Below are 22,325 nucleotides of genomic sequence, written 5' to 3' on the forward strand. Positions count from 1 at the left end.
CTTCATTTTCGGTTCAGTTTGTACACATCTATAAAAACAGTTAATATTTATTTGTAATAAAAATAATAATGAAAATATTTACAAAAAATAAATACATTAAATTTATTTTGTAAGTATTTTTAGAAATTAAATAAACTATGAAAATTAAATTTAATATGTAATTTAAAATTAATTTCAATTAAACCAATGAAAATTCTTATCAGAAAAATTTATAACCGAGACTGAAAAAATGGCAAAAAGTTAAAGGTGGCATGTTTTAAATAAAATTAACAAATATAGTCTAAATAACATTACATTTTTTTAAAATTATTAATGAGTTGTCAAACTTTACATCTTGTTAATGACATATGTATATATATATATATATATATATATATATACTTTTACAAAAATTTGTATAAAGTATGTATAAAATACATACCTTATACAAAAGTTACAAGACTAAAAAAGAAGTAGTATAGTTATGTCTGAAAGGTCATGTGCCATTACCATTTTCATATTTTTTGAAAGAGAATTATTTATAATTTGTAATAGTACAATAGGTATAAAAGTAAAACTGAAATATTTAAAAAGTTTTTTATTATTTATCATATTCCATTTTGCTTTTTTTTAAATCAGAAGAGATATGTAAACTGTTTTTGGATCAATGGATGAGAGGGCAGTTAAATTCAAGTTTGCCTTTTGGCTAAATGTAAATCACATTAAGCATTGAAAAAAATTAACTTAAAGTAAAACTATGAATAAATAATTGCAGTCAATATCTTGGAATTCCTCCTCCACAGCAAACCAACTTTTTTTTACAGAAATAGTAGTCATGGTGATATGTAAACAGATTTGTCCTTAACTTGTTTATATATTTTATTGACTTTACTAGTAATAAGAAACAAAAATACCTATGTTTAACTGAATGCTATTTTAATTATCTGATAACACTTTGTAAAGGATTCTTAAATTCAAAGATTGTTAAAGAATTAAAGTTTTGTTTGTTGTGGTAAAGTGGGATATTTTATTAGAAATTTTAAGATAAAAATTTTAACAAATTTATTGTAGATAAATCAGTATTAATAATATATGTTGAATAAGAACATATAATGTCTCTATCAAAGAAATTAAAATTAAGAAAGGCGAAAGAAAGGGATTACACACTTGTAGACTTAGAAAGAGGTAATATTAATGATTTATTTTACACAACTTAAGTGTTTCTTTACCATTTATCATTATACAATTTGTAAATCTCAAAATAATAGAATTCGTTATCCAACCTTGGACAATTAAAACTCATGATAAAGATTCATAATATGGATTTAAGTTGAATTTAAATATTAATTTGACTAATATTGTTAGCTGTTAACAAATATAAACTTGTTAGCTTGTATAATATAAACTTATACAAAGTAAAGAATTAAAGAAGCAGGTTCTGATAATTTAAGGACAACACTATTATTCTACACTTTAATATTCAACTGGCTTATAGATAATATCACTGAGGTACTTAACATTAGACTACATGAAAAACAAAATTACATTACAGAATCATACACCAGAATACATTATCTATAAAAGATTGCTTTTAAAAACTATTTAATATAAACTCACAGTATTTACGTACTTACAGAGTATATGGTGTCAGAAGTTATCTTAAATCTATTTACCTTAACCACTGACTATTGCTGAAGGAATATGATCTGAGTATGGAGTAAATCAATATTTTGGTGCTGGGCAAGATGTTAAGTCTGATAGGTTGATAATGAGGATGTTGGGACCTAAAGACCTGATGCATTCTTTGTATCTGCCAGGAAACTGCCTGAGGACTAACTCAGGGACTTCATTTCCTGTTCAGTGGTTTCACAAAAGTTTAATTGCTGAAGTACCCTTCAGGCAAAGCCAAGTTTTCAAATTTTCTCCAAAAAAATTCTTTTCATATAACATTGCATTTTTTTAAATTGTCATTTTTAAAAAAAAAATATGGTGCATTCTCCCACTTATTTAATAACAACATAAGTGCATTTCTTATCAAGATTTTGTTCAAATGTAATCATCATATTAATCTTGTTTAAAAATGTTTAATTGATTAGTATAATATTATTTAAAAAGTATGTATTCATTTTTATTTTAGCTCTAAAAAATGCAAAAGGAAATGATTTAAAATATTATGAAATATTAACAAAAGGCATTGTGCCTGATGTAGTGGATGATGTTGAACATAATGTTACTGGGGTAAGTAGCACATTTGTAGCCATTGTATTTTATTAATAATAGCTGTTTACCATTAATTGCCTCCCACCACACTTCTACACTTTCACAGGTTTTATAATAATTATAATGTAATATTTACTGTGAAAATGTTAGAATAATTTTTTTTTTTGCGTAGGGAGGTGGAAATACATTTACGCACGGAGTGCCAGGCTCCCATTGATGGTATTATCCAATCACCACCAGCAGACTATCGACTAAAACCACCCACCTTTCTACCAGGACTCGACCTGGAACTGTTTAACACATTACTACCGGCCGAGTCCTCCTATACTAGCCTGAGAAGGTCGCTATCTAATTTTCAGGACTATACAGGTCACCCTTCTTGGTTCTGAGAATGCTGCTGACAAATCAGGCTACACTATCCCAGCTGCTCAGATTACGGAGCATCATCGCAACCACGTTGTGGGGGCTCAGTGCTCTGAGATCCGCCTTTAGTGTCCCTCGATCTGCCGCCCACCGAGCACATTTGAATAAGGTGTGCTTGGCGTTGTCCCATACATCAGGGCAATAGTAGCAGTTGGGGTGGGCGGTGGGGACGGTGCTTTGCCTATGACATGGAAGTAAGTGCGTAAGTATCCGTGACCCGTTAAAAACTGGGTCATGTAGTACTCCACCTCTCCATGCTGTGGTCCCTGGTCTGACCAGAGGGATAAGCCTTGTGGTCCATCATCCTCTGGTCTCGTGGTCCCAGGTCTCTTGCCATACGAGAAATGTGCGAGTGCTTTCCTCGTTGGCAATTGTCTCCCAGTCTTCACCTGCCTGTCGCCTCCTGTAAGTTGCCTGGCACTCCCTTGCCAAAATAGCAATGAGTATGACGCCAGCAACCACTACTTCTGGAGGCTCGGAAACCATCCAATATGCGGAAGCGACTCACAAGTATAGTGCCAGTTGTTCAATTTCAGTATACTTCCTACATCCTACATTCCTAACAATTTGTTTTACATATTCCAAAGTTGCTTGCCTGCACAATCTTTCCCATCAACCTGTCCCTCCAATTTCAAAGAAACTATTCCAGGATGCCTGGAAGATGTGGCCTATAAGTCTGTCTATTTTTTAGGTGTATTTTTCCAAGTGCTTCTTTCTTCATCAGTTTGCTGCAGCACCTCTTCATTTGTCACTTTATCTACCCGCCTGATTTTTAATATTCTCCAATAGCACCACATTTCAAAAGGTTCTAATCTTTTCTTCTCAGGTACTCTGATCGTCCAAGTTTCACTTACATATAAAGCGACACTTCAAACATATACTTTCAAAAATGTTTTTCTAACGTTTAAATTAATTTTTGATGTAAGCAAATTATATTTTTGACTGAAAGCTTATTTCATCTGTGCTATTTGGCATTTTATAACTGCTTCGTCCATCTTCAGTAATTCTACTTCCCAAATAAAAAATAATCTTCTACTTCCATAGCCTTTTCTCATTCTATTTTTATATTCAGCGGTCTATCTTTCTACTACATTTCATCTTTTTCTTGTTTTGCTCTTGTTTATTTTGATGTAGTAGTTCTTGTGAAGACTCTACCCATGCCATTCATTGATTCTTCTAAATCTTTTTAAATCTCGACTAGAATTACTATCATCAGCAAATTGTAGCATCTTTATCTTTTTCCCTTGCACTGTTACTCCAGATCTAAATTGTTCTTTAACATCATTAACTGTTAGTTCTTTGTTAAGATTAAAAAGTAACAATGATAGGGAATATTTTATTCCAGTCTATGTTGTCAAATGCCTTTTACAAGTCTATAAATGGCGTGTATGTTGGTTTGTTTTTCTTTAATATGGAGCTATAAATATGGAGCCATTAAAAAAGTAGTCGCAAATAAGCAGGAGTAGTTTCTGAGGTGTAGTACTGTCTAAGAGTAGCAGAAAACCTAAAAATACCAGAAAGTTCATAAGGAGGCAAGCATCTGTTACCTGTGAATAACGAAAATACTCTTCATGCCTTCTAGAAGTAGACAGCTTAGGTTCTATCACAACAGATATGCACACAGGTCAGAAAGTGAAGTAATTCTTGAAAAGGGATGACCCTTTTGATAGTTGTTGAAGGTGCCAACTAAGCTTAGGCAATGTGTAACTGAAAGCAATGAAAAACTACAGTTTTATGTTCTGAGGAAATGCTTTTCTTCTTCAAAAAGTTCCATTAAAAATAAAATATTTTTTCCAAAATTCCATTAAAATTTTATGTGTCAGATAAACCTAATTGGTAGATAGATTAGTTTGGATCTACAAAAAATGTGAAATCTCAGAAATCCATATGCAGATGGAATGTCTGGCTCTTAGATCTTACATAACTTAAAGTAATATATACTGTAAGATTCTTTGCCTATAAGTTTGGGATTCTAGTGATCTCACTTTTCATTGATTATACAATTTTGTCTATAGAAGTTCAGTTTTACTGGTCAATGAGATTTAGATCTGTGTGAATTTAGTACTTCGATTATTGAAGAAAAAATGTTTTTATTCTCCCTAGGTTTAGTTTGTGTTTTATTTTTATTGCAGTGCTAATTTTAGATTAATTTTACATATACACTTTATTCCTGATTAAACAGTAAACGCTTCTCTAAAAGTACTAGAGAATCTAAAAATGTGTTTAAGGTCCAAGATTTGGTAAAGCGACCAATGAGTATACCCTGGTATAGGAAGTTGTCCTATTACTATTGCCAACAGTCTTTACAGAGGGGGGAAATAAGCAGTGATGGATACACGACACTCTATTCCTTGGTGGTGAGAAAATGCCCCCAAACGCAAAGAAAATTCTTTGAGAAGTCAGCAGAATTAGATAGATGGAAATGGAAAAGCGCTCTATTAAAGATCCTAGTGATAATTTCTTGCATTATGGTATGATGCTAGCTTCCTCTATGAAATGTTACAGAGTTAAAACAGAGAGGAAAAGAAAAAAGTTAAAGGATAGAAGAAATAAGAAGAAGAAAAAAGATAATACACAGGTGAAAACTGGAAAACTACAAGATGAAGGAGAAGGCTTGGAACAGAATTGGATGGAGACAGCAGTAGTATAAGGGATCTGTTGCCAAGCAGAACACCAGATGATGATGTTGAAACAGTAAATTGTAGAACATTATTATTAGTGCATATTTAAAGTAATATTTTTTGAGATTAATTACAAAAAAATTAATTAAAGATGCAATGATTTAAATTTGAAAAACATGTTAATGTCTGTTAATGTCTGCAGTAGAGTGACTGAATGACAACCATTTTTCAGTTCAAAAATAAATTTGTTAAAAATAAATTTATATTTATCTATTTGAACAAATTAACAACAATATTAATGATGAAACTTTATAAACTTTATGTTGCAAGTGTAAAAATCATATTCCAGCAGCTTATTAAACAATTTTGATGAGACTAACTTATTTTAAACTGATTCATGTAACAAGTTACATTTATTAAATATAACTTGTTAACCATTGGTTAACCAGTGCATCCTCTTTCCAGAAATAATAGACTTTAAATTAATACTACCCACAAACCAAAACATAAGGAAATGAAATTGCATCTTGTTTTTTAAGGTGGATAAATACTGAAAAACAAAGTTTGTGGAATGACAATAAGACTGACCAGGACAGAAATATGTTAATAATCATGATATATATTTTTTTCTTAATAAGATTCCTCAAGTTAGTGATAATCATAAGTTTTTTGTCTAAGGTTAACTTGTATGGAAAAGCAAAATTTTACATATGAACATTCCAACATTGAAAGAGATAAAAAAAAGACTTAGTATAATGCAGACTTTTACAAATAATGATTGGGAAAATTTCAAAAAACTTGCAAGACAAGTAGTAATTCATTTGATGTTAATGGAACTTGATGATTTTAAACAATTTTCTCATTAACAGAATCCTAAAGTTCATTTATTATATGAAAAAGAATTGCTGAAGGCAATAATTTTCAAATTTCCAATGTTGTGTGGGTGCAAATAAGAAAAGAAAATTCTATTTTTTTATATTAAAAATTCTTTCTCAGAAAAATAGTTTTAAATCATTAAGTGCAATAGAATCGGAAGAAATTCTACAACTAACATCCAACAATTTTGCCAATTTTTAGAGATCAGAGAATGATGCCCATACAAAAATAGAAGTTATGAAAATAAACGACTCAGCTGCCTGAAGAATATGTAGAGTTTTACAAAAGCCTGCCTCATGATGATGATGAATGAGATTGGCTTCTATGAAGAACTCTGTTCAGGAATTATTTATTGCAGAGAAACTGTTGGTAGATAAACATATTATTTTATTGTAAAAAATATAGTGTTGTTTTTGTACACAATACTTGTTTTTTACTGCAGCTGAACCTAACTTAAAAAACACTGCATTAGAGCAAAACAAATAGAAGTCCATTGAAAAGTGAGGAAAAATAAAAAATATATATTTTTTATATAAGATTTGGATATTATATAAAATTAATATATTTTAAAAATTATAAGTAATGTGTTGATTAAATTTCCTTTGAGGACGGTGATTACAAATTGAATGTTCTTTTTACAATCCTCCAAATTTGTATTTCTTATTTGAGTTACTCTGGTGGTTCAGGGGTATTGAGTTAAAAATGAATCTATTTTACAGTTAATCGCATATTTTATAAATAAACTTTTTGCCTTAATTAAAATTTGTAAAACGTTGTGTTAGTAAAATTATTTAAAATCTTGTTATATATTGAAATAAATGAGTAATTGATTGAATCCATACAATTGTAATAACTATTATGATAATAAAATATTTTAACTGATAAATTTAAAATAATTCTTTATATGAATTTTATAAATGTGTCTAGATTTGTTGAACAGTGTGATGAGATGTAAAAATGTTAAATTTCACTGTTCTTTTGTTCTTTGATATGTTTATTATTAGAACATTCATTTAAGTGACTGTATTATAAAAAATAATATTGATTCTTCTTTCTTTTGGTTATTAAGAATTGACAAAGTTTAAAAAGAATTGTATGATTTTTATTATGTATACTAAATAATAAAATAATTATTATATATTATAATAATAAATAAATAAACAATATTCCATTGCACTTCTTAATGTTAGAACTTTCTTCATTGTACAGTTAAGTATTAAAAATAGAATTTTTATTTATCTCTTTTTCAGTTATTTGTAAAGTACCCTAATGCTAATAGTCTTTTAGGAAATGAACTTTCACCTACTGAAACAGCAGATGAACCAGATTGCATGTGGTCCATAAAAGAAGAAAAGGAAGATGAAAGTTGGTTTACAATTTCTATGACAGGTAAAAATTTAATAAGGTAAGAATATGATAAATATTTTATTATAGATTATGAATGGAAGAATAAATTTAGAAACTGATATTTTTATATTATGATGTCAGCAATAATTGATGTCATTGATTAATTCATTGCATTTTATAAAACACTCTCTATTCATTTTTGTTTATTTAATTTTAGATTACCATTATGGAGTTGTATAATTTTTATAACCTGTTATTAGTTTATCATCAAATAAGTTAGAAAGATCTTTTTAGATGGTAACTATATTTTTGTTAATCTTAACGTTGTAATTTATTTAGTAATCAACATGTATTAAATTAGATTATAAGACATTTAGGGACATGACTTCATCTAACAGGCTTGACTGTATGAGCAATTTTTGCAAATTGTGTTAGAAATAGAGCCCTGTACAAATCCACAGGCAAAGCTTTCTGTAAGCAACTTTACCTATAACATATCTGGTAACTTTTTATTGTTTCAAAGCTTTTTAGAAAAATAAATTATCTGGAATCTGTAGATTTTTCCAGCTTCTTGTCAATGATGATATTTTAGATTTTATTGTAAGAGATTTATTGTAATAGATTTACAGAACAAAAAACAGTAATTGGCATTTTAGAAGATTCTATAACAAAACATTCATTTTTAGCCAATTATGAGGAAACAAACAGATAAAATAAAAAATTTCCTTGGACTTTGTGGATGAGCCTTAATAAAGATCCTTCCATTCAGGATTCTTGGAATACAAATCGCCTGTTCAAAAATGAATGAAGTATATGAAAGTGTTTTGTCAAGATGAAGTACGTATCAATAAAACAATTATTCCTTTCAGAGAATGATTGAGTTTTAGTATGTACGTCTTAAAAAAATGACAAAAAGCATGGGATAAAAGTTTTCAAATTTTCTATGGAAGCAGGTTATACTTACAAGCTTAATTTTATGGAGGGACCAAAAGTAATGACAATCCCTATCATTGTTGTAATGTCCTTAAGGAGCCCCTGCTTAATGCAGGAATAACACTCTTCAAGTCAACTTTTACATAGTGTAGAGTTAGCTTTAGAGCTAAATAATAATAAAATACATGTAGTTGAGATATTAAGATGGAAAAAGGAAGATAATTCACAAAGAATAGTTAAAGCCCAGGTGCAAAAGGAAAAAATCTCAAAATAGAGTGAAACTAAAGTTATAGTAGGAAAATTCTTATTATGAATGGGTGTAGGATTGAAAAGCTGTTAACAATTGTAAATTATAATATGAAGGCAATCATAGATATTTCTGGTCAAAAACCTGCATATGGAATTTCTGTAAAAAGAGGTGTTATGTGGTACCAAAAACTTAAGATATTACTCAATACAGCACGCATAAATGCTCATTAATATACCAAGGTTAATACACCAAGAGCCCTAAGAGACAGAGGAAGAAATCATGAATCTGTGGAAATAAACCAAAGAGGATGATCCCTGGCCTGCAGGAAAAGGAACAGCTGAGAGCATAGTCAAGATTATGCCACCAACTTGATCTAAATGATCAATACTGTGTACATGGAATATTTACAGTGTTTTTCAAAGTCCTCTGAAAACTAGATTAGAACTATTAAATTATTAACAAGGTATATTGCACTTTAGCAGTGCATACAATAAAAGAAGGACATACCCCACTGTAAATGGAAGAATCAATGAAATTAGTTCATGCATGTGTTAAAGCAAGAAGAATGAACATTTTAGAAATCTTTAAATTGAAAAATAAGAATAAAATGAACAGATCAACAATCAAAGTGGATGTCCTTTTCAAAAACCTCAATTTATTGAAAACAGGAAATAGATATAAAAAATTAAAAGATAAGTATAACCATTAACAACAAATAAACAAGAAGAAGCCAGATAAGGCATGATATCAAATAAAGTACATTAACACTACGTAAAGGTTAGCAGAAATTTAAAAGTACCAGTGCAATTAGTTCTGACAATGGAGTGGTTCTGAAATGCGTCAACATATAATAAAAGAAAAGGCTAAGAAAAGTAAACAGTAATCAACATACAGATTAAAGTTTGTTATTTTTTTTTTTTTGTCTTCAGTCATTTGACTGGTTTGATGCAGCTCTCCAAGATTCCCTATCTAGTGCTAGTCGTTTCATTTCAGTATACCCTCTACATCCTACATCCCCAACAATTTGTTTTACATACTCCAAACGTGGCCTGCCTACACAATTTTTCCCTTCTACCTGTCCTTCCAATATTAAAGCGACTATTCCAGGATGCCTTAGTATGTGGCCTATAAGTCTGTATCTTCTTTTAACTATATTTTTCCAAATGCTTCTTTCTTCATCTATTTGCCGCAATACCTCTTCATTTGTCACTTTATCCACCCATCTGATTTTTAACATTCTCCTATAGCACCACATTTCAAAAGCTTCTAATCTTTTCTTCTCAGATACTCCGATTGTCCAAGTTTCACTTCCATATAAAGCGACACTCCAAACATACACTTTCAAAAATCTTTTCCTGAGATTTAAATTAATTTTTGATGTAAACAAATTATATTTCTTACTGAAGGCTCGTTTAGCTTGTGCTATTCGGCATTTTATATCACTCCTGCTTCGTCCATCTTTAGTAATTTTACTTCCCAAATAACAAAATTCTTCTACCTCCATAATCTTTTCTCCTCCTATTTTCACATTCAGCGGTCCATCTTTGTTATTTCTACTACATTTCATTACTTTTGTTTTGTTCTTGTTTATTTTCATGCGACAGTTCTTGCGTAGGACTTCATCTATGCCGTTCATTGTTTCTTCTAAATCCTTTTTACTCTCGGCTAGAATTACTATATCATCAGCAAATCGTAGCATCTTTATCTTTTCACCTTGTACTGTTACTCCGAATCTAAATTGTTCTAAAAAGTAACGGAGATAGGGAACATCCTTGTCGGACTCCCTTTCTTATTAGGGCTTCTTTCTTATGTTCTTCAATTGTTATTGTTGCTGTTTGGTTCCTGTACATGTTAGCAATTGTTCTTCTATCTCTGTATTTGAACCCTAATTTTTTTAAAATGCTGAACATTTTATTCCAATCTACGTTATCGAAAGCCTTTTCTAGGTCTATAAACGCCAAGTATGTTGGTTTGTTTTTCTTTAATCTTCCTTCTACTATTAATCTGAGGCCTAAAATTGCTTCCCTTGTCCGTATACTTTTCCTGAAACCAAATTGGTCTTCTCCTAACACTTCTTCCACTCTCCTCTCAATTCTTCTGTATAAAATTCTAGTTAAGATTTTTGATGCATGACTAGTTAAACTAATTGTTCTATATTCTTCACATTTATCTGCCCCTGCTTTCTTTGGTATCATAACTATAACACTTTTTTTGAAGTCTGACGGAAATTCCCCTTTTTCATAAATATTACACACCAGTTTGTATAATCTATCAATCGCTTCCTCACCTGCACTGCGCAGTAATTCTACAGGTATTCCGTCTATTCCAGGAGCCTTTCTGCCATTTAAATCTTTTAATGCTCTCTTAAATTCAGATCTCAGTATTGTTTCTCCCATTTCATCCTCCTCAACTTCCTCTTCTTCCTCTATAAAACCATTTTCTAATTCATTTCCTCCGTATAACTCTTCAATATATTCCACCCATCTATCGACTTTACCTTTCGTATTATATATTGGTGTACCATCTTTGTTTAACACATTATTAGATTTTAATTTATGTACCCCAAAATTTTCCTTAACTTTCCTGTATGCTCCGTCTATTTTACCAATGTTCATTTCTCTTTCCACTTCTGAACACTTTTCTTTAATCCACTCTTCTTTCGCCAGTTTGCACTTCCTATTTATAGCATTTCTTAATTGCCGATAGTTCCTTTTACTTTCTTCATCATTAGCATTCTTATATTTTCTACGTTCATCCATCAGCTGCAATATATCGTCTGAAACCCAAGGTTTTCTACCAGTTCTCTTTATTCCGCCTAAGTTTGCTTCTGCTGATTTAAGAATTTCCTTTTTAACATTCTCCCATTCTTCTTCTACATTTTCTACCTTATCTTTTTTACTCAGACCTCTTGTGATGTCCTCCTCGAAAATCTTCTTTACCTTCTCTTCCTCAAGCTTCTCTAAATTCCACCGATTCATCTGACAACTTTTCTTCAGGTTTTTAAACCCCAATCTACATTTCATTATCACCAAATTATGGTCGCTATCAATGTCTGCTCCAGGGTAAGTTTTGCAGTCAACGAGTTGATTTCTAAATCTTTGCTTAACCATGATATAATCTATCTGATACCTTGCAGTATCGCCTGGCTTTTTCCAAGTGTATATTCTTCTATTATGATTTTTAAAATGGGTGTTGGCAATTACTAAATTATACTTCGTGCAAAACTCTATAAGTCGGTCCCCTCTTTCATTCCTTCTGCCCAGCCCGTATTCACCCACTATATTTCCTTCCTTGCCTTTTCCAATGCTTGCATTCCAATCTCCAACTATTATTAAATTTTCATCTCCTTTTACGTGTTTAATTGCTTCATCAATCTCTTCATATACACACTCTACCTCATCATCATCATGGGCGCTTGTAGGCATATAAACGTTAACAATCGTTGTCGGTTTAGGTTTTGATTTTATCCTTATTACAATGATTCTATCGCTATGCGTTTTGAAATACTCCACTCTCCTCCCTATCTTCTTGTTCATCACAAAACCTACTCCTGCCTGCCCATTATTTGACGCTGAGTTAATTACTCTAAAATCACCTGACCAAAAGTCGCCTTCCTCTTCCCACCGAACCTCACTAATTCCTACTATATCCACATTCACCCTTTTCATTTCCCTTTTTAAATTTTCTAGCCTACCAACCTTTTTTAAGCTTCTAACATTCCACGCTCCGACTCGTAGAATGTTATTTTTTAATTTTCTGGTGACCCCTTCCTTAGTAGTCCCCACCCGGAGATCCGAACAGGGGACTATTTTACCTCCGGAATATTTTACCAAGGAAGGCGCCTCCATTATTGCTATGTGAAAATGCAGAGAGCCACATTTTCTTGGAAAAAAAGCAGCTGTAGTTTTCCATTGCTTTCAGCTGCGCAGTACTCAGAGGACTGAGTGATGTTGATACGGCCGTTTAAGTCATTGTGACTCCCGCCCCTAACAACTACTGAAAGAGCTGCTGCCCTCTTTCAGGAATCATTCCTTAGTCTGGCTCTCAACAGATACCTCTCCGATATGGTTGCACCTTCGGTCCAGCTACTCTGTATCCCTGAGCACTCAAGCCCCCTCACCAACGGCAAGGTCTCATGATTCATAGAGGAGGGTTTGTTATTTATGTGCACAAATTTGGAATCCATGGGTTCATCATATAAAAGCAGTGGAATTATTACCCAAAGCCCTGTACACACAAAATGGTACACATGTAAATGTTTGTGAAATACCCACTATAACATTGAAATAACATTATTAGGAGTTTTTTTGTTACAAGAGAGGCAGTTTGAAAATTTTCACACCTATTCCTACCAGAATGGACTATTATGATGAAAGTGGCCCGGGACTTCTTAACTTCATATGTAATGACAAATGTTAGGTTATATTTTGGTCAAACTCAGTATTGGAGTTGCTATTTTGTGTTTTGAAACTGGATAACAAAATATTATCATATAGCAGGTGATAAAGGGTTTGGACAACTATTTTATTTAAATTATTTAAATATCGTATGAAATGACTAGCACTAGATAGGGAATCTTGGAGAGCTGCATCAAACCAGTCAAATGATTGAAGACAAAAAAAAGTACATAAATTCTTTTACTTAGTATACAAAGATAAAGAATACTGCATGTTCTTAATTGTACATTTTATTTTCACCATGTTTTATGCAATCCCTTAAACTTTTTAAATTTATTACATTATATAATTACATTAATTTATTTCAGGTATGATTTAAATAAAAATTTATTTCTAAAACTTATTTCAAATAAAATTCCTAAATAATTCAAACTGTAATGATGTAGACTGAGCAAATAAATTTTATCTTTGAATTTATAAACAATTAAATATTAAATATATTTGAATATTCTAATAAATATGAAACGCATTAATTTTTAATATTAATTAACTTCATTTACAAATTAATATATTTTAAAATTCTCAATATAATTTTTATTCAGTCATTAACAATTAAATAAATACTTTTGGTTTTATTTAAATAAATGTTTAAAGTTGCAAAAGACTTGCTTTCAAATTGAATGTTAATAGTTCTTCCAGAAAAAAAATTATACCTTAAAAACTAAATAAGTGTAACAATAAAATTATATGTTAATTTTTTTTTTCATTACAGTGTGCATGCAAGCTTAACAAAAATTAGGGATAACTCAAAAAAGGAAATCACTTGTAATTTAATTCATAAAAGCTTCTTGTTTGTTTTTGTACGCACAACAAGGAGATGAGTCATTTTTGAGGAAAAAGATTTGTAGATCTTTTTCTTTTTTCTTTTTTTTTTTGCGTTAATATAAGAAGAAGCATATTAAGGATTACTTTTTTGCAGATCCAGATGCTCCAAGTCGTGAAAGTCCTAAATTTAGAGAGTGGCAACATTGGCTTGTTGTTAACATACCTGGAATGAAAATACATGAAGGAGAGCATCTTACTGAGTATTTTGGACCCAGCCCGCCAAAAGGGACTGGTATGTCTGTTCTCTTATACCTTTTTTTTTAAGTAACTATATTAATTCTTGTTAATCTAGAATTATTTACACATTTAAATGTCGTCCAATAAAAGGTTGCTGAAAATAAATATCACTAAATATGTGAATCGTCCTTGTTTTTGTCATAAGGATTCAATCAATTGACATAAAACCTAAAACTCAAAGATTGAATATGCTCAAATATTTTTGTCTCGTCAAAGGTATAATCTCTGAAACGATAATATGTTTATGTTCCCTGCCATCATAGATTAAAAATTCCTGGTTTAATGAAATAGTCACAATTATTATTTACAAATATCATAATTTTATTTTTTAATGGGCACATGTATAAATAACAGTTATAGGCATTAATGCAAAGTTACAAACTTGTTTTAATGCTTATATCACTTATTACAATTTCATAAGGTAGTCTGAAAAAAATTTAAGGTAGCGAATAAAATATGTGGTTTTCAATATGACTCTTTTTCAATGAAAACTTTTAATTCTTATCAAGAAATTTTTAAAAATGAAGGGCGAAGCTAGTTGTAGTTGTATGAATTTGAAGTTGTATTTATTAATAATGATTTCAGTTGTAAACTTACAAAACTAAAACCCCGTGAAATTATCATCTTAGTATATTAATAAAATTTGAATCACTTGTTGAATTTTAATTAAGTATTTTAATAGCCATTACTACAAAATTAAATTTTTTCAAACCGATGTGTATTTAACAAACCGATGTTTTTATTTACGGGCTAAAATCCATTTTTTAGAAAAATAAATAATAGCGAAAATCATAGATTGTAAAACTATATATCTGTTTTTAAGAGATTTTAAATAATTCGTTTTGTTTTTATAAATAAAAGTTATAACAAATAACTAAAAGTATTAAGAGTAAAAATGTGTATATAAATTATAAGTAATCTATTTATAAATATCTACACTTATTATGTTACTGTACTTGTGATAATTTATTGTTAAATGTATTTATTATTGTAACATTTAGTAGAATTATGTTTTGTCAGTATTACTCTATTGTTAACTTGTATATTTTTTAAGGTCTACATCGTTATGTTTTCTTGCTGTTTGAACAACCAGGAAAAATAAAGTTCAATGAACCATTTAAAGGGGTTAGGTAAGTATAATTTATCGAAATTATTTTAAAATAGTGTTTTTGGGTATACATAGGGAACGCATACTAATACAAAGCAACATTATTAAAAAAATGTACTTGAATTTGATATCTAATGTACATTAGATGTACAACTGTTAACTGTGTAGGTAACCTGATATGAAACATGTCACTCCTAAAAATAGCGAAAAAAACAAATATACAATTTCTGGCTTCCTAAGAAAACTGAAATGGTTTCCAGTTACCTTCTTCACCGAGCCACTGTTGCTTATCAACATCCTAAGCTTATCGAAATGCATCCCGATATTTGACACAACCCTATTCATTACAGAGAATAAACATGATTATTTTGTTTGCCACAGATAGGAAGTGAATATGAACATTCTCAGGGAAAACTACTCTAGTATTTATCACAACCTTTTTTGTATTTATCACAACCACATCAAAGGGTGCTTCTTTAACTGATATTGTAATATATGGCATAAGGTAAATGAAAATAATGTAATCTTTGATGGTGGACAACAAAATACAAAAACAAAACAAATACCTCTAGCTGGGGGAATAAACTAGGTAATCCTTATTCACTAGATCTCCATTAGCAAGTTTTCTGTCAAACAACGCTTTATTCAAGAATCTGTTTTTATCAGGTATACTCTTTTAGATTGTTTAAAGTCACCATCTTTATTTTGATTTAAACCATTTTAACCGTTTTTAACTATTGCAGTCTCTTCAATTTTCTGCAATACTGGAGGATCATTACTTGGCTACAAGTTATCGATAATACTAATAGTAGGAGGAACAGGTTTTAAAAGGACGTCTTTGTTTTCTGCAGCGTCGTATGTAATCTTATTTGGACCTCCATTAATGTCTTTATTTGGACAATGATAAGAAACCAAGTTGAACATTAACACGGTCCAGTTGTTCAACAGTAGGCATAATATGATCAACGGAAGTCGTTGTGACCCCCCGTACGTTTCTTTCTACATCGACCCTTGAACTTCATAATTGTGTTGAATCAGGTAGGGAAGAAGTCTCCCCTGGATTAATATTTTTTCTAATTATCTAATTTTACGGTTTTACTTACTATTTCATTAAAATTAATTATCTTCTGGTCCGCTACTTTTCGGTATTTTGCACCGCTAAGCCTTTTGCGTCCATCCATTTTTTTTGGTTAAAATAACATAACCAAATTTAACTTTAGACCAAAAGTATACTAACTGAACTAAGTACTTACAAAATAAATGCACTAGAATATCCTAGGATTTTAACTAAAGCAAGTTACATTTTTAAAAAAATTAATGTAAACATTTTACATAAAAGAACTTTCACTGAAACAGCAGAATGGCAGGAAAATCGCCATGGCGCAACAAGACACCAGATACCTGACTGTCAGCTTCAACAGACGACAGACTTGAGCGCTCGCCACGGCCGTACTCAGTACTTCGCTTGCTGCCGTCCTCCTCAACAGATTTACGTATAAGGCAATCCTTCATTTACTGACTGCATATGCTTGCTGGCAAAAAACAACGTTGTGCCACAACTGAACTGCCGCAATTATCGTGCTTTAGACTACTATTAAAATAAATATTGCGTGTATTTCCTGATGAATGTACTTTTTTAATGTTTGATTTAATATTTTTAAAAATATATTTTAGGAGCGGCTAAAACGTAGTCACTTTCCAGCCAATATCATGTCGGCTAGCAGTCCTCAGCATTGATGGCACCATCAGGACCCACATCCTGTCAGTCCGTGTCCCTGCTGAAACAAGCTCCGATCCAGCCAAGGATGAATTCTATACTCAGCCCCAACACACGCTGGATTTAATCCAAACAATTGAGATGATCATTCTGGCCGGCGATTTCAATGCCCGCGTCGGTACGAATAGGCTTGGATGGAAGCTAACAAAGGGCAACTTCAGGCATGAAGTTATCGACAACAATGGCCTTCGCTTATTGCCCTTCGCAGCATAAAATAATCTGGTTGTAGGAAACAGGATCTTCCAACATCCACTCAAGCACCAAATCACTTGGCAAAATCAATCTGGCATTGACTCTGCAGCGTTGGGCTATGTTCTGAAAAGTTCTCGGGTAATCGCTCCAGGATATGCGTGCCATGCGAGGACTAGACTGTAGATCTGAACACTACCTAATTCGGCCCAAAATACATGTTCGCCTTCATCGCGCCATGCGCAAGTCACTACCCATAGCCAGACTGAACTGGTCGTGATCAACCAACGATTGAAGAAGTTAAAGCAGCAATAAGAACATTGAAGAATGGAAAAGTACCGGGAGTGGATGACGTCACAGCGGAGGCGATCAAAGCTGGAGGAGACATTCCGTTTTACCGACTCCACACGCTATTTCAGTTGATCCGGCTCATAGAGTATGTACCTTCCACATGGAAGAAAGCCATCATCATACCGATCCGTAAAAAGCGGGACAGTCAAGATTGCAAAAACTACCGTGACATCAGTCTCCTTTCAATCATCGGCAAAGTCTTTATGAAAGTCATTCAAGTGCGACTGCAGAAAAATCGTGAACAGACGAGCCGTGAAGAGGAAACTGGATTTCGGCCGCATCTTGGCTGATGTGATGAGTTCTTCGCCATCCGCCAGCTGATGGAAGAAAAAAATCAAGTGCGGAATACGAACAGTTGTTGCGTTCATCGACTTCAAGTCAGCATTCGACCGGTCTGCACTGTGGAATGCACTGAAAGCCGAACACGTACCCCAGGAAACCGTTCGCTTTTTCCAAGCATCATGCAACGGATCAACCGGCTGTGTGCGAATCCGAAACGAATTATCTAATTCGTTTTCCATTCAAACAGGAGTTTGCCAGGGGGATGTCATCTCTCCACTACTATTAAACATTTTAATCGACGCTATAATGAGAAAAGCATTTGCAGAGAGGTGTGGAGTACAGTATGATAAGGATAACTACCTAACCGACCTGATGTTTGCAGTCGGCAGCGCCATATTTGCTGACAGTGATGCCGAGGCCACAGATATTTCGTATGAGATCTCCAGTGTAGCAGAGTCCTTTGGACTGAGGATCAATGTTGACGAAACGAAGTTACTAAAAACTGACGGCTCACAGTCCATCGTTTACCTCGGAGGAGCTGAGATCTAACAGATACAATAATTCACATATCTCGGATCGCCGGTCCAGTAAAAGAAAGCGGCATCTACAGCTGAAATCCACGCCAGGATCGGGCAGGCAGCTACAGCTTTCGTCTCGCTAAAATGGTGCCTACGAAAGCGAGCAAAGATTACCATCCAGACAAAAATCCGCCTCTTCCGCACGCTTATCATCCTAATTCTGCTCTACGGATCAGAAATTTAGACCCTCTTCCAAACAGACTTGAACCGGCTACAGGGTTTCCAAATGCGGTGCCTGCATCTGATCATACGGGTCTAGCTTTATGACCGCATCCGAAATGAAGTCATCAGATCACCAGATGCGGGCAGGAACCGACAGTCGAAGAGCAGATCCAATTGCAGAGGCTGAGATGGCTTGGTCAACCGCGTACCGGATGGATCCAGATCGCTTGCCGCACAGACTCCTCTGTAGGCGACTTGCTACAATTCAAAGAGCTGCACCAAAGAAAATCTGGATAAAACAAATTGCAGATGACCTGAGGAATCGGCGAGTTGATCTCGACCAGGCCAGGATCATCGCCATAGACGGTAAAGCACGGAAAAGTGTTGTGAACAAAGTTCGGAAAAGTGCGGCACTCACAGCATCGTATACCGGTTGCGCGGCCAGTCTCTCCCTCCAATCGCCAGCTAGGGATCAAAGAAAAAGAAGAAAAGATATTTTTGTTATTACAAGTTAACCCCTGTAGCTTTATAATTTTTTTCAGAACAGTGTCGACCTTTTTGCGATGTTTATGATAATTCTATTCCGTAAATAGTTACTACCAATATGGGTCTTGATTTTGGCAATCAAATAATATCATGAACAGGCAATCTAATAATAAACGATATTTTTTAATTTGGAAGTTAAAAACCGTATAGATATTTTATGTGAATCATAAAACAAACAATTTTTTGTCTGTTTACATAAGTAAAACAAATGTAAAAGAAAATTATTTAGCCGAACCTAACTTTAGATTCCTTTTTATTTAATAAAACTATCGAAAAAAAGCATACCTTAATTAGTAATATGTTAATCGTCGGGCACTGTCGGCTCAAATATAGAAATACAAAGAGAATAAAACATTTATTGACTTGTAATAGCAGCGCATTTATTGCTTCTGCTATCGCAACATCTTAAAACTGTATTTTCAAACCTACATAGTGGGATGTAATACTTTTATGTGATTCCGGTCTACCGGTTGAAGCGAGCAAAGGTTTATAATTTATTGCTTATTTTTAACGTTATGTATTTTTCTCTTTTCAGTGATATGGCGGAAAGAAAGAGTTTCAAAACGAGCGCATTTATGAAAAAATATAAACTTGGAAAACCAATCGCCGGGAATTATTTTGTAGCAAAATCGGCAAAATAATTTATGTATTTTTAATTTTGTAAAGATAATAATGTAATATAATAATGCAAATTTTGATCGCTGATTTTTGTCACCTAAATTATTATATATTGTGAGATTTTGCAAGTTAAAAACAAATCGATACGTGAAAATAAATAAAAATGATTTATTTTATTAATACAGTACATATATTTAAAAAAAATTATTTTATAATTTGCAATAAAAGTAGTTTTTACTTACTTGTACAAAGTATAGGAAGTATTGTGATCGAGAAAAATTTCGGTTTTCAGATTTCAACGGAAATATTCATTTTACCATCCCTAAATCCATTTTGACTAGTTTCGGCATGACGTCTGTACGTACGTACGTATAGAACTTAAACCGTTGCCTTGAAAAGGACTGATCCAGAAAAAAAAATTTCTGGATCATCACCCCCGCTAATTTTAGCTACGAGCCGCCACTGATAATGAAAATGTGAAGAGCTGTTGGCGAAGCCGGTAAGAGATTCAGATCTATCTTATCAGTACTAACCACCCAGGCTGTGAATAAGGGAAAAACTGTTTCGTACTCGTATACCTGTATTAAAAAAGTAAAATTAAGTAAAAGGCTTTAAGTAAACTTAACTTTAGTAAAAAAAATAACATTTTTATTTAAAGTTTTCAGTTTAATAATTAGTAATGTTTAAAAATATTTAAGAGGCATTTAAATAACAATCGTAATGTGTAGTACGTGACTTATCGGTTATTTGCTTAACTATCATTTCAGTTTATTAATGTACCGCATAAATACGTTGGCCGTACTACCGATTAATTCTTAAAAATATGCAGAAACGGTTAAATTTTTTTATTAAAAGAAATATGCCAAAATCAGGATTTTTAAATCGAACACTAATTTGTAAGTAATCATCATTCGCCATGTTTCTGTATAATTATGTAAATAATTCTAAATGACAGTATATTTTTAAATATAGATTTAAAAAAATTATCGTCACCAACCGACCGGCCGATCGGCATTCGGAAACGATTTTATTAGATATATGATTAATTGCTTTTAATTCTTACTTCGATAAAAAATTTATATAAAAAAGAGTATTTGGCTAAAGGAAAAACGTTGAATGATGTGTCAGGTAATTAGATATAGTTTTTAAATTAAGTTATTTTTGTGAAAAAAAAAATTATTTGCGGTATATGAACGCGAACAACAAATTTATCTAAACGAATCGCATTATAAAAACATTTTTTGATAGGATAGGAAAAATTCAATCTACCAATAATATAAATTTTTTTTAAATTATAATTCATAAATGTGACGTAAAAGAGGTAACTTGAACCGGTCGGTGAAGGCGTTTTGATCGATACGAGTGTAACACTGATTTATCTTACAACTCGTTTGTTTTCTAAGGCGTGCACAGTCACGAACGGTGTTGTCAAAGTTAGACTAGGCGCGGGATTCGCGGTTTCGGTTAGTTAGTCTGAGGAAATCATGCTAGGTCGGATGTGAATATGTCCGTTTGATGCCTACGTGAAGGCAAAATTCGATTTGTATTTTACCGATGCAAATGTCTGCCGAGGCATTTACATCGGTGGGATCCCGACCGAGGCCTGGCTGATGACTGAGAGCAGTAATCGATTAGAGGATCTCAGGGCTCGAAACGGAGGGGGTGGTGCGGCGACCGGTAACGTCACATGGTGGGTGTCTTCCCCCTACCGGGTTGGTGAAGGCATACAGAATTTAAAGCCGTAAAAAAACGAAATTTTAATTTGCGTTTTGCATTTTTTATTTATAAAATTAAATTTCTCTAAAATTGTAACTAGGGTAAAAGTAATGAAATACCAAAAACATTTTATATCGGTTTGATGGTTTTCGGTAAATAGAATTACTTCACAGACCTGTGATCTATGTAGACGGTTGTACCTAAACCCTCTTACAAAAAGGAAATATTTTATTCGACGGAATCAGAAAGTACATTCTACGCTGAACTATTCGAATTTCAAACCTTATAAAAACACAAAACTCCCCGTCCGATTTTCGAAAACAAGCCGAATCAAAATTAACATAATTTCATTCTGCGTTTGATGATGTTAAACGTACTTTAAAATTCATTTTTAAATGTATATTTTTGCTGTCATAATGGAAAAGGGCACCAGTTTTTTAGTCTTCTGTCGCGTAGCTTGATTTCAATCGCTTGTCATAAAAGACTACTCTTACGAATCTCGCTCAAAGTTTTATACAAGCCCGTACAATTAATTTATCACCTCTTAAACTTCAGGTCGCATCTTTAACAGTTTACGAATCGTTTTTCGGTTTATATAACCATTTTATCTCCGTAAATAATGAATAAATCAATTTTCCACTTCGACTGCATCGCGTTGGAACGTAAAGGAGTATTGCGATGACGAAAAATTTCGTTTTTCAAATTTCAACGGAAATATACACTTTGACCATCCCTGAATCCATTTTGACTAGTTCGGCGTGATGTCTGTACGCACGTATGTAAGTACGTATGTATGTATGTATGTATCTCGCATAACTCAAAAACGATTA

At 32.5% G+C, this 22,325-nt stretch overlaps 2 protein-coding genes across 8 annotated transcripts in view; one reads left to right on the top strand and one right to left on the bottom strand.

Annotated features, from left to right (window-relative positions):
* LOC142325609 (UDP-glucosyltransferase 2-like) overlaps window positions 1–16,689 on the bottom strand; it is a 103,546-nt gene extending 86,857 nt beyond the window's left edge. For 4 of the 7 annotated variants that reach the window (XM_075367563.1, XM_075367568.1, XM_075367566.1 and 1 more), the window contains exon 1: window positions 16,530–16,689. The gene's annotated coding sequence lies outside the window, so the exon portion shown is untranslated. The other 3 variants (XM_075367564.1, XM_075367569.1, XM_075367565.1) reach the window with 2 other exon arrangements.
* Window positions 1,092–19,912, top strand: LOC142325803 (protein D3-like). The gene is made up of 6 exons (XM_075367831.1): window positions 1,092–1,164; window positions 2,117–2,217; window positions 7,370–7,508; window positions 14,026–14,163; window positions 15,223–15,298; window positions 19,697–19,912. The coding sequence occupies exons 1-6, from the start codon at window positions 1,092–1,094 to the stop codon at window positions 19,800–19,802; spliced, it is 633 nt and encodes a 210-aa protein (XP_075223946.1). The 3' UTR covers window positions 19,803–19,912.
* The last annotated feature ends 2,413 nt before the right edge of the window (window positions 19,913–22,325 follow it).

The sequence above is a fragment of the Lycorma delicatula genome, chromosome 5, assembly GCF_047948215.1.
Source record: "Lycorma delicatula isolate Av1 chromosome 5, ASM4794821v1, whole genome shotgun sequence".
NCBI lineage: Eukaryota > Metazoa > Arthropoda > Insecta > Hemiptera > Fulgoridae > Lycorma > Lycorma delicatula.

Excerpts from the sequence above, each read along its gene's own strand:
- LOC142325803 (XM_075367831.1), top strand. The coding sequence starts at position 1,092 with ATGTCTCTATCAAAGAAATTAAAATTAAGAAAGGCGAAAGAAAGGGAT. Across the intron at positions 2,218-7,369 it reads TTGAACATAATGTTACTGGG|TTATTTGTAAAGTACCCTAA; the intron begins GTAAGTAGCACA and ends TCTCTTTTTCAG. Across the intron at positions 14,164-15,222 it reads CAGCCCGCCAAAAGGGACTG|GTCTACATCGTTATGTTTTC; the intron begins GTATGTCTGTTC and ends ATATTTTTTAAG.